General features: G+C 33.3%; 1 protein-coding gene across 2 annotated transcripts in view; it reads left to right on the top strand.

Annotated features, from left to right (window-relative positions):
• The window catches only part of LOC126892744 (gustatory receptor for sugar taste 64e-like), a 50,535-nt gene that overhangs the window by 12,460 nt on the left and 25,323 nt on the right, over positions 1-12,752 (top strand). For both annotated transcript variants that reach the window (XM_050662394.1, XM_050662395.1), the window contains exons 2-4: positions 7,053-7,363; positions 8,348-8,536; positions 11,956-12,104. In XM_050662394.1, the coding sequence (XP_050518351.1) occupies positions 7,075-7,363; positions 8,348-8,536; positions 11,956-12,104 (627 nt within the window). In that variant the 5' untranslated portion in view covers positions 7,053-7,074. The remainder of the gene's footprint in view (positions 1-7,052; positions 7,364-8,347; positions 8,537-11,955; positions 12,105-12,752) is intronic.

Genomic DNA, 12,752 nt, shown 5'->3' with positions numbered 1-12,752 from the left:
TAAAATGTGCTGCTAGATCGATATAAGCCTTATCATGTTTTCATGAATGCTTCTCAGTTATGCAATACCAGCAAAACTGCAGTTCCGCCTTATCTTTAGGAAACTACTGAACAGTGGCGGCTCTAGGGGAGGATCGGGGTAAGTCCACCGGTAACATGTTCCAGAATTAATTAAAAAACTTTATTTAACGAAAATGAACGAGATGGAGCCATCAAAACACATTTATAACCAAAGAGCGGATAGTGTGACGAAAAAACGTAGGCCCAGAGCACGGGCGCCCATATAAAAATTTTTAGGGGGGGGCAAACGTGAAGATGTTGCACATTATATTTTGTATACTTTGAATAACCATATATAATTCAAAGCACCCGAAAAGCCAGGGGGGAGGACATCGTTACTGGAAGAGGATCCAACTTGCCTTAAACTGAATGTGATAACACAAATAGCTAATGCTATATTTTTATTTTGTAATGCTACTAATGATATTTAGCGAATGTCAATGTCTTGTAGGGTGAACATTTTTATAAAAAGAAATATTTTCGTAGTTTACGACGCGCGACGTCAGAGTCTGTGTAGGACATTTAAATGAAAAGAGCCTAGTTTCTGATATTTTCTTACCTGGTCTAGGTTTTACTAAACGACCATATAAAATCAAAGGTCCAGAATTAGCATTGTTTTTAGGCTAACTTAGAATCTGCGCTGTTTTGCTGTTTTGTTTAGAATGTTTGGCTCTCGAGTACCAGTAACTAAAGAACAATTCGAGGAACTATTTACTTATTGTAATCCTGTTTTCAAAAACAGTAAAGACCGATATATTAATAAAAGAGATTTACTGATGTTTTTATGTAAGTTAAGACAAGGTTTGAGTGACAGTTTTCTCAGGGTTTTTTTGGTTATAATACTAGACAATATGTTAGTATAACAGTAGAACGTGTTAGAAGATCAGTAATTCAAAGGTTTGTTGTGCAAAATATTGGGCCCTAAGCAATACCAAGGAATCAATTCATTCAGCAACATATAACGGCTTACTCTAATATTTTGTACAATCCGAATCCGAATGAACCAAAGGTGATTGCATTATTAGATACAACATATGCCTATTTACATAAACGCAGCTGTTTTCAAGTACTTCGACAATCTTATTCAATGCACAAAAGTAGACATGTTTTAAAACCAACATTAGTTGTAGCACATGATGGCTATATTTTATCGATTTTTGGACTATACTTTTCTGATTCGTACAAAAATGATGCCAACATTCTTCAACATGAATTTAACAGAGACGGAAATTATTTAAGAGATTGGTTCCAAAATGGAGACATGCTCCTGGTAGACAGAGCATATCTAGATTGACAATTACTAGGTATCGAACATAAGACGCCAGCCCTTTTGTCACGTGGACCAAAGCAAGTTTCAACTGAAGATGCTAATAACTCACGCATTATTATGAAAAATCGATGGATTTTAGAAGGAACAAATGGTCATTTACGCTCTATCTTTAAATTCTTTGCCAATCCTATAAACATGCACCATGCAAAAAAAACTAAATGATTTTTACCATATTGCTGGTGCACTATTAAATTAGTATCACCTATCGATCCACATGCAAGGTGCTACAGCTGAACAGTTATTACAGAGGTTACAAATTCCCAATGTTGTACAAGCTAGAGTTGAGACTGATAATCTGATTAGAAGAAATGGTCAATGGAGAATGCTTCATAATCATGATTTTGCTATCTTTCCTGTTTTCGACTTAGACTACCTAAAAGACCTTACGATTGGGATATATCAAATTAAACTGGCACCATCTTACATACAAGAGTTTCAAATTGATGAGAATTTGGATGAACGGGGATTCATAAGAGTTCGAATATTTTCTAGGGTTCGGCAAGCTACGAAACACCAAGTATTCATTTCCTATACGGTTGATGAAGATAATGATGAATATGAGCCTGCAGAAGAACCGATTAACGGGTACTACTACTGTACCTGTCAATCTGGTGCGAGAACTGTAGGTACTTGTGCTCATATCACCAGTATGTTATGGTTTTTAGGCTTTGCAAGAAATCAACCAATGTTAAGTATCCTGATAGGTTGTTAGTTAACATGACGTATGATGCATCTAACCGAAATCAGCAAAATGTTAACGTACAAATAGTCGAAGATGATTTAAACCCGATTTTTCCATAGACAATTGTAATTAATATTTAGCATTTACAGACTATCAGGTAATTTGTTTTTTTGTATTGAAATCACGTCCATGTTCTCTACCTGTCTTATATCTGATATGCGGGACAAGTTTCATGTCAGCTAATGTATTTTTTATGTTTCAACAATTTTTGCTTTAATTATTCTGGAAAATTTTACTAGTGGAATTACCCCATCCCCTCTAGATCCGCCACTGTTCAGTAGTTGTCTAAAGATAAGGCGGAACTGCAGTTTTTCTGGTATTCCATAACTAAGAAACATTCATGAAAACATGATAATGCTTATATCGATCTAGCAGCACATTTTATACCGCACTTCTTTAGTTTTCTGAGGACTTTTCGGAGGTTTTCTGAAGACTAAAATAAGATCCAACTATTTTTGACCACGAATTCATATACAACATGCAAGTATGTATGAAGAACATGAGTTTCTCTTCTTCTAATTATAAATATTTTCGTTCACTTGACCATAAATTAATGCACTTAATGTAAACCGAGCATTCGAATCCAATAACTTCAGAAGGCTGTAACTCGAGAATAGTAGTTATTCAGACCCAGGTGCCATGGACGTTTTTAATCTACACATCAAGAAGTATCATTGACCAAACTTTCATCAAATTTGACCGGGACCACTTTTCCATAAGGAGTGTTGCGTGGTCCTTTAATTATGTTGCAACTTTTTCTCATCTAATAAATTAAGCTTTAATCCTGATATCTCCTTTGTTTTAACAAAAATTTTATTTAAATAATTCGTTAGACTATTCTTACAAAAATACTAAAATTTACTTTTCTCCTTTTGAATTAATTACTTATCTCTTCTTGAAATTTTGGAATGACTAAATTTTGCTATAGAAATGCTCAATACAAAAAATAAACAAATATGGTGTGGATATAAAACAAACTCTCTCCGTTTCACAAAAATTCTGACTAACCTTTTTGTTTCTTCTTTACTTCTTCTTCCTGGATTGCGCAGCCTTCGATTCTCTCACACTTGCTCCTAGGATGTAGCGAAAGGTCCTTCTCGTCCAAACTGCTTCACCAACAAACAAACAACGGGACTCGCTCGAAATCTCGATTCAGTTTTCTCTCTGCTCGATATCTTGTGCAAATTGATACCCACCGGCTACTCGTTCTAGACAGAACACAGGAATCTCCTCGGACACAAGGAAAATTAACTTCTCAACTCGGTCAACGATTTCGTTTCACCACGAACTGCTCGCAAAGGACAATTTCACTACTTTACACCGACTTCTCACTTTTAAAAAACTGGACTGTCTTCTCCAGATATTAATTACACAGTCCATTTTTTCTCTCCTCAAAATCAGATTCAACACTCTCATCCCTTCCATCCATTATTCTCGCCAATCTCAAATATCCTGTTTACCCACTACATTCATGTTTTCATTTCTTAAGAACCCATTTATTTTGTTTACAACGTTTCCATTTTGTTAAATTCTAGGAGATACCAAATTACTTTTCGTTGTTTCAATATGCTAAACAAAAAATATTATATTCTAAACTCAATAAATTTGTTTATTTTCTCTCCTTCTACGAATCACTTACAAATGTACTTTCTAATTTTTACCGCATAATTGTATATCCGTTCAAAGAACCGTTAACAAATCACTTTAACGATTTCACCTTCGGCGAAAAAACTGGTTACTAGCTAACCTATAATATTTACAATATTTGGTCATATACAGGGCGATGAAAATCTATGATCTCTTGGTCTCTGATATAAATTTATTTTCTAAAATTTTCCCATAAAATTTTACAACACTATATACCATCATCACTAAATTGGCTTTTACAACTCTTCGTGAGTCTTTGCCGCGTTTACTATTGTCTACCATTGGTTCCGATTCTGTGCCACTATTTTCCATGGTCTCCCTTTCATCTTCTTCAGGTCTTAACTGACTGCATCTTTCTACCTTCTTTTAGGCGGTCACATTGCTAATCAGTCTGTCGTCATCACTCCATCCACGTGGCCTACCCATCTTAGTCTATTGGCTTTTATGTATCTCACGATGTTTCCCTGCCCAAAGAGAGTCTCAATTGATTGTTGTATCTGCTCTTCCATTTATTTGTTACACTTTACCTTCTAGGACCATTGGATTTTGCGTTTCCATACTAATAGTTTAACGATTTCTTTCTATTTCAATGTCCATGTTTCACTTCCGTATGTCACTGCTTATGTATTATGGTTTTGTACGTTTGGATTGTGGCACATCTTGAGAGAATCTTTAACCTCATTAAATGTTGAACGACAAAGAAAGATTTAGAAACCATAGACATAATAAGAATAGACCAGGTAAGGTATGGCCGCTCTGTCTATCGAGGTGTAACGCCAATATCATGGACGTCATTGGTCAATATTCACTTTGAGTGGTCTAGCCATGTTTGTCTATCACATACGCGGGACCGCTTGGTAAAAAGAGATAGGATAGACCACCGATCAACTGTCCGTCTGCCTGTCAACTGCCTGTCTATTCTTATTATGTCTATGGTTATTACCCAATGTAGTTCAATGCTATTATAGGCTATTGATTATATTCAAAATAAGATAGCTAAAAGGGACTACAACGTTAACGGGGTTTTATTATTTCATATGGTCAATGGACATCTATATATATGAAAAAACCGCGGAGTGCTACCATTTAAAGGGGTGCGTTTTTGAGAAATGGGTGAATTAGTCCCTGGGCACAGGTTACATTAGGGTGAGTTCTATGCACTTTTAGTACAAATATATCTACATAAAAATTGTTCCTGGTTAAATTTCCTATCTAAAATACACTTTTTAAAGTCAATGGTACAAAGAGACCCAAAAGAAATAAATTTTGTTTTTTGTCCCATAACTTTTGTCCACGAGGATATAGGTATAGTCATTGCTTTACAGAAAAAGAAACCTACATATTTCTTCTTTAAAGTGTTGTTTAGTAGAGGTAATTATGATTTATAGTTTTCGAAATATGATTTTTCAAAGTTTGCCTCTCATAGAAATTTTGGGCAATTTTTCTTGTTATTTCGCAAATATTGTTCTGTAACTTTTTTCTACGTAACTTTAGGTATATGCATTCGTACAGGTAATAGGAATAGAAATCAATTACCTTTAAAACGGTCTACTGTATAACGTTGTGCGACTTTTTTTTTAAGAGATTATGGTTTTTCAAGGATTTATACTTTAATGATTTTTTATAATATAATATAAACATAAAAAAATATTGTTATATAATATATTATATATTAAGTATATAATAATATTATATTATATATAGTATATATAATATAATATTATATTATATATTATATATTTATAATATCTAATATAAAAAATAATATTTTTACATTTTTTACGATTATTTTTGAAATTTCTCATTATAACTTTTTTTTCTTGTACATGAGTATACGATATATTGCTCAATAAAGAGGGCTTACTTTCTGTTCTTTAATGGTGTATCATCTGTATTTAAATTTAAAAAAATTTCAAAATCAAAGTCCATCTCTTCGTTAGCATTAGCTTCAATATCTTCCTCTGACACCTCAGTTATCTTAGAGTTCCCACAATTAGTACCCATGCACATGCACCCTTTGCAGAATATTGAACAACTAATTCCTATCTTCCTACAACCGTAGTTTTTTGTACATCCTTTGGTACATTTACACGCTATTCTTTCAAGCAAAGCTTGTGGTGCAGGAGCTTTGACAGTAAATATTGGAATTAATCCATATTTTAAAGTTTGCCCGGACGAGTCAAGTGGATCCAAAGTATTACATAAAAAATAAGATTCAATCATAACACACAATCACATAAAAAAGTTATAATGAGGAATTTAAAAAATAATCCTAAAATCAAAAATTGTTGCAAGTACTTATTACATTTTGAAAAAGCATATCTTATTCAAAAATAATCCTAGAATTTTTTATAATACGCCACTTTAAAGTAAACAGAATAAGCTTTCTTTTTTATTGTATGATATATACCTAAAACTAGAAAAAAAAGTTATAATGGGAAATTAAAAAATAATCGTAAAAAATATAAAAACTCGTTAAAAGTATAAAGTCTTGAAAAAGGTAACCTCTTTAAAAGAAGTCGTACAACATTATACAGTAGAACATTTTAAAGGTAATTGATTTCTATTCCTCTTACATGTACCATTGCGTGTGCCTAAAGTTACGTAGAAAAAAGATACAGAACAATATTTGCGAAATAACAAGGAAAATTGCCCAAAATTGCTGTGAGTGGCGAAATTTGAAAAATCATATTTCGAAAATTGTAAATCCTAATGACCTCTACCAAACACCATTTTAAAGAGAAAATATATGTAAGTTTTCTTCTGTAAAGCAATATCTATACCTATATCCCCGTGGACAAAAGTTATGGGACAAAAAACAAAATTTCTTTCTTTTGGGTTCCTTTGTGCTTTTTCTTTTAAATCTATTTTTCTAAAAAAAAAGTATCTTTGACTTTAAAAAGTTATATTTAGATAGGAAATTTAACCGGGAACAATTTTTATGTAGACGTGTTTGTACCAAAAGTGCATAGAACGCACCCTAATGTAACCGGTGCCCAGGGACTAATTCACCCATTTCTCAAAAACGCACCCCTTTAAATGGTAGCACTCCGCGGTTTTTTCATATATAGAGATTCATTGACCATATGAAATAATAAAACCCCGTTAACGTTGTAGTTCCTTTCTATAGTACATAATCTATTAATTAAGTACATAATCTATTAATAAGCCTATTAGTAGATATTTTAAAATTCAGCAATACGTTACTTTGAATTTAACGTATCTAATAATCTATTTAGTTTCTTAGTTCATATTTAACGAAAAAATGTTGTAGGTATCACTAATTTGGGCCAATCATGGTCTACATTGTGGGACGTAACCGTATCGAAGACTCAGACAAGAAACCAGTTCAAATCGATGTAGAAGAAAAATTGTTCCACAACTCAATGAGATTATTTCTGATAATGTGTCAAATCTTGGGCTTATTTCCTATAAATTGCTCCACAAAATATTACACTGACGTCAAATTTTCATGGAAAAGTTTTAGGATTGTATATACGTTTTTCATGATCGTAATAATTGCTTTTGCTGTATTTGTCTGTTTGTATAGTTGGGCAACTTATGGATATAAATTTGCTGATGCAGGTAAGCTAAAATAATTTCACTTAGATACCTCTTATGGAAGGTTGTCACTCCCTGACCGATACTTCTTCTACCGATTCTTCTTCTTCTACGGCACTACAGCCCAAATTGAGCCTTGGCCTCCTTTATTTTTGCCTCCACCCTTGCTTGTCTGTGGCTGCTCTTCTCCATACACGGACTCCTAAAAGGGCTTATGCGTCGCTGTTTACTGTGTCTTTCCAGCGCTTTCTTGGCTTTCCAACCGGTCTCTTTCCCTGCATTCTACCATTCAGTGCTCTTTTTGGTAGCTTATCCTCTCCCATTCTTATCACATGTCCGGCCCATCGCAATCTTTGTATTCTAATGAAGTCTGACATGGAAAAAATGGCAAACTAACATCCGATAGAGAGGAAATGCTAGAGATAGTGGAAGACTTCTATAAAACACTATATACAAATAAACTTGACTTAAACCCGACAGAACATACAGAACAAAAAATTATGAATGAAGGTTCAGAGGATATTCCCGAGATAATAACGGCTGAAATCTATCATGCTTTAAAGAAAATGAAAAATAACAAAACACCAGGAGAGGATGGAGTAGTGGAAGACGCGCTAAAAATCGGAGGCTCTGCTCTCATCAGGGCAATCAAACACCTTTTCAATATATGCTTAGAAAACCACGCCATACCAGCTGAATAGAATAATTCTATAACGCTCCTCATACATAAGAAAGGAGATGAAACAGACCTCGAAAACTATAAGCCAATTAGTCTTCTAAACCACCTGTATAAATTTTTTGCTCGAATAATCACTGCCAGAATTGAGAACAAGCTAGAAACATGCCAACCGAGAGAACAGGCAGGTTTCCGCCCTGGGTATGGTACAAATAACCATCTAACTTGCCTAAACATTTGCCAATCTTGATGAGAGTATTATTATTACTTGAAGTATACAATAATTGAAGTATACAATTGAAGTATTAATTAGAAAAATATTTACTTTTCAGGAACTCATACTTTTTACGTAGCTTCACTCTTGAGTATACTTTTATTCCTTAGATTATCAAAACGATGGGTAAAATTATTGACAACTTGGTGCCAGATGGACAAACTTATGAACAGGCGTTACGGATATCCTTCAACGATAGAAAAAAGGCTAAAAATATGTTCAGTTGTCTTTTTAACTTTGGTTATCAGTAAGTAAATTAACATGAAAGAAAACAATTTTATTGTTTACATATTCTTCTTCTGTTAGTGCCGACTCCACTAATGGAGGTTGGCTATAACCACTGCATTTACATATCGCACCTTCGCTCAAAGAGTGTCATGCATGAGTCAAAAAAGCAAAGTTTCGAGAAAACGACGTTCAAAGTTTGTCCTACAACATTTTCGGGTTTAATTCAAAAACTATTAAAATTAGAATAATAACTATTTTAGTCAGTTACCATGGTTTTTGAAGCTGTATAAAATAGAGTAAGTAGTAGGTATATTAAAAATATTTAAAAAAATTATTTTTTTTTACTATACAGATAAAATAACGAAAAATTTACAAAATATTATTTATCAAAAGTGACAATTATTGCAGCACAGAATATAATATCATTATTATTATCGAATTGATGGATTCGACCGTTTCTTGATGGAAGTTCATTTTATCAAACAATAAAACACTGAAAACGTTTGTTTTCTATACTTCCACAAAATTTATTACCCCTATGTGACTACAGCTGTTTCGACAGAGTGCCTTTCTCAAGTGATTGAGATATGAGATTACTATGGGTTTGCCTTTTTAAAGTCTTTAACTTTCGGATGACCAAGTGGGGGAAATTGTGACCCCAGCGTATGTTTTTCTTTAATAAATTCAAAAGTATTTTCAATTTTAACTCATTATTTTTTTATTTGACTTGAATCATTCTAGATATCGTCAAATTTTGAAATAAAAAAATTCCCTTTATTTTACGAATAAAAAATATATTCTGAAGTTGATGTTTAGTAAAATACCGTCTCTTATGTGTAATTCCAGGTAGTTTTACGCTAATGGCGTCGACTTTGCAAAGTAACAAGACACTTACTCAACATACACACTACACATGACACTAATACTCATGTTGTGACTGGCTGAATGACATAAAGTCCATGTCATAAAAAAAAAGAAAAAAAAAACTTCATTTTTTGTTAATTGTCATTTTTGACATTTTTGACCTGGGGTCATTTCCCCCCCCCCCTTGGTCATCCGTGTAACAAAAAAAGGTTGGTCATCGGAAGGTTAACTGAAGAGGTTGAGGAGTGGGGAGCTGTTTGTCTCGAGTTGGTCATTCAGAATTATATATGTATTTTTCAATTTATTAATTTCTATAGATTATAATAAAGATATCTTAAGGCCTTTACTTTGAATATGCAGAATTTGAAACTGTTCATTAAAATAAAAGAATGATTATGATCTAGAAGGTGAAGTGCGTATGTAGAAGTGTCTGTTTTTCTATTGTTGAAAGCTCTTTTGTGTTCTGCTATCCGTTTGTCAAAGGTTCTGCCAGTTTGACCGATGTAAGTTTTCGGACAGTCACCACAAGTTAGTTTGTAAACACTACTCTGTAGTTGTTTTCTCTTTCGGCTCTTATTGTTCTTAATATATTTGCTTAAGTTGTTGTAAGTTCTGAAAGCTGCTGTTATTCCTTTCTTTTTTATGTTTATCTTGTCAGTATATGTGATAGAACAGAAGGTACTGGGTTCTTTCTGTGGTGGTGGATAGACTAATTTCAGGGCTTTCTTATGGAGTTTTTGGTTTAAAATTTTGTTAATTGTTTGTTCGTTATAGCCATTGTTTACTGCTATTTGTTTAATGATGTTCAGTTCTATCTCGAAGTTATTTTTTGACATGGGAATTTCTGTCAGTCTATGTATCATGCTATGGGTTAGGCTGCTAATTTGTGTTTTGTAGGATGGTATGATGAATTTTGTATAGTTGTGTCAGTATGGGTAGGATTATGATATACGGAGAACTCATGTTTGTTGTGTAGTCTGGTAATTGTTACATCTAGAAAGTTTATGGACTTATTCTGTTCTGTTTCTATTGTAAACTCAATATTACTGTGAAGTGAATTAATATTGAGTTTACAATAGAAACAGAACAGAATAAGTCCATAAACTTTCTAGATGTAACAATTACCAGACTACACAACCAACATGAGTTCTCCGTATATCATAAACCTACCCATACTGACACAACTATACACAATTCATCATCCCATCCTACACAACACAAATTAGCAGCCTACCATAGCATGATACATAGACTGACAGAAATCCCCATGTCAAAAAATAACTTCGAGATAGAACTGAACATCATTAAACAAATAGCAGTATACAATGGCTATAACGAACAAACAATTAACAAAATTTTAAACCAAAAACTCCATAAGGAAGCTCTGAAATTAGTCTATCCACCACAACAGAAAGAACCCAGTACCTTCTGCTCTATCACATATACTGGCAAGATAACAACAAAAATAGCCAGATATGTACATAAAAAAGAAAGGAATAACACCAGCTTTAAGAACTAACAACAACTTAAGCAAATATATTAGAGAGCCGGAACAATAAGAGCCGAAAGAGAAAACAACTACAGAGTGGTGATTACAAACTAACTTGTGGTGACTGTCCGAAAACTTACATCGGTCAAACTGGCAGAACCTTTGACAAACGGTTAGCAGAACACAAAAGGGCTTTCAACAATAGAAAAACACACATTTCTACATAAGCACTCTACCTTCTAGATCATAATCATTCTTTTAATGAAGAGTTTCAAATTCTGCATATTCAAAATAAAGGCCTTAAGCTATCTTTATTAGAATCTATGGAAATTAATAAATTGAAAAATACAGATATAATTCTGAATGACCAACTCGAGACAAACAGCTCCACTTCTTCAGTTAAAGATTTAAAAAGGCAAACCCATAGTAATCTAAATCACTTGAGAAAGGCACTCTGCCGAAACAGCTGTAGTCACATAGTTGTAATAAATTTTGTGGAAGTATAGAATACAAACGTTTTCAGTGTTTTATTGTTAGATTATTATTATCTATCTAGTTAACAGACTTATACTTTTTAATGATGTAACTTTAAATACAAGTAACAATATTAAACACAAAATACTGCAAAAAGAAAGATAATTAAGTGATAAATGTGTCACTTTTCTTGAGCAGATACGCAGATTGTTTTGAATAAAGTAATCAAGTATACTGTCTTAACTCGACAAATGACGCTTTATACACATCTTAGATGGACAAATGATTTGCACAAGTCGATATGTGACACTGTTTTCGGTGCGTCGTTGATTTTGGATAATCGTATAATGACACTAGTGTCATCTAACGATAATTATTTGACCCATAGACGTGACACTTGGTAAGATAGGAGTTTATAGTTTTAAACTGTTGGTGCAATAAAACCGATTTTAAAATTTTTTGAGTTATGACACTCTTTGAGCGGAGGTGCGATATGTGAACAAAAAAGTACATATTGTCTCATTGTCATATTTTTGTCTTTATTATTCAAGATTTTATGTTCTGGAATTACTTCTGTTCAACTTATTTATGTTTGTTTATTTATTTTTCAGTTGATCATCTGCTTAGTATTTACAACAGATTCTGTAGGGTTAAGGAAAGCTTTGGAATAAACTATAACTACAAGTATTTTTTTATAGATACCTTTCCACATCTTTTTATGGTAGTACCGGCCAATGTGTTTACTGCAGTGTATTGTTTGGTGAGTAGTCTAGCTATTTACAAGATTATTACCAACAGGCTAGGAAATACGTTGGATTGCTATCAGCCAACAGAGCAAGCAGGCTTTAGAGCAGGATATGGCACGGATGATCATTTACACAAAAATTAAGAACTTAATAGAAAAGAGTGTTAAATATAACAGGCCATTAGTCTTGATATTTGTTGACTACGAAAAAGCTTTCGACACAATAAGTCATCAAAAATTAACAGAGGACCATAAAGGTCATCGCTATATAAACATGATCAAATACATATATCAAAATACGACAGCAGAAGTGAAACTGGCACATAAAAAGACCAACGCATTTAAAATAAAACGAGCATATGTTTAAGAATGTAAGTCTTAGTGAAAAAGGAATTAATGACAACGGAGAAATACTTAGTCAATTGAAGTTAGCTGAAGATATTGTTCTTTTTGCTGACAGCATCGATGATGCAGTATCGCAAGTTGGACTAAAAATTATCCACACAAAAACACAAATCATGACAAATCTTGTGTTAAGCGCAAATATTTCAGTAATGGCATGGCATATTGAAGAGAACCACCTCTTATAAGTACCTAGGGCATGAGATACGCATAGGAAGAGATAATCAAATGTGCGAAATAAGCCGCCACATAGGACTCACT

This window comes from Diabrotica virgifera, chromosome 9 (genome assembly GCF_917563875.1).
Source record: "Diabrotica virgifera virgifera chromosome 9, PGI_DIABVI_V3a".
Lineage (NCBI taxonomy): Eukaryota > Metazoa > Arthropoda > Insecta > Coleoptera > Chrysomelidae > Diabrotica > Diabrotica virgifera.
Note: the sequence above shows the minus strand (reverse complement) of the source record. Positions and strands in the feature narration are given on the sequence as shown.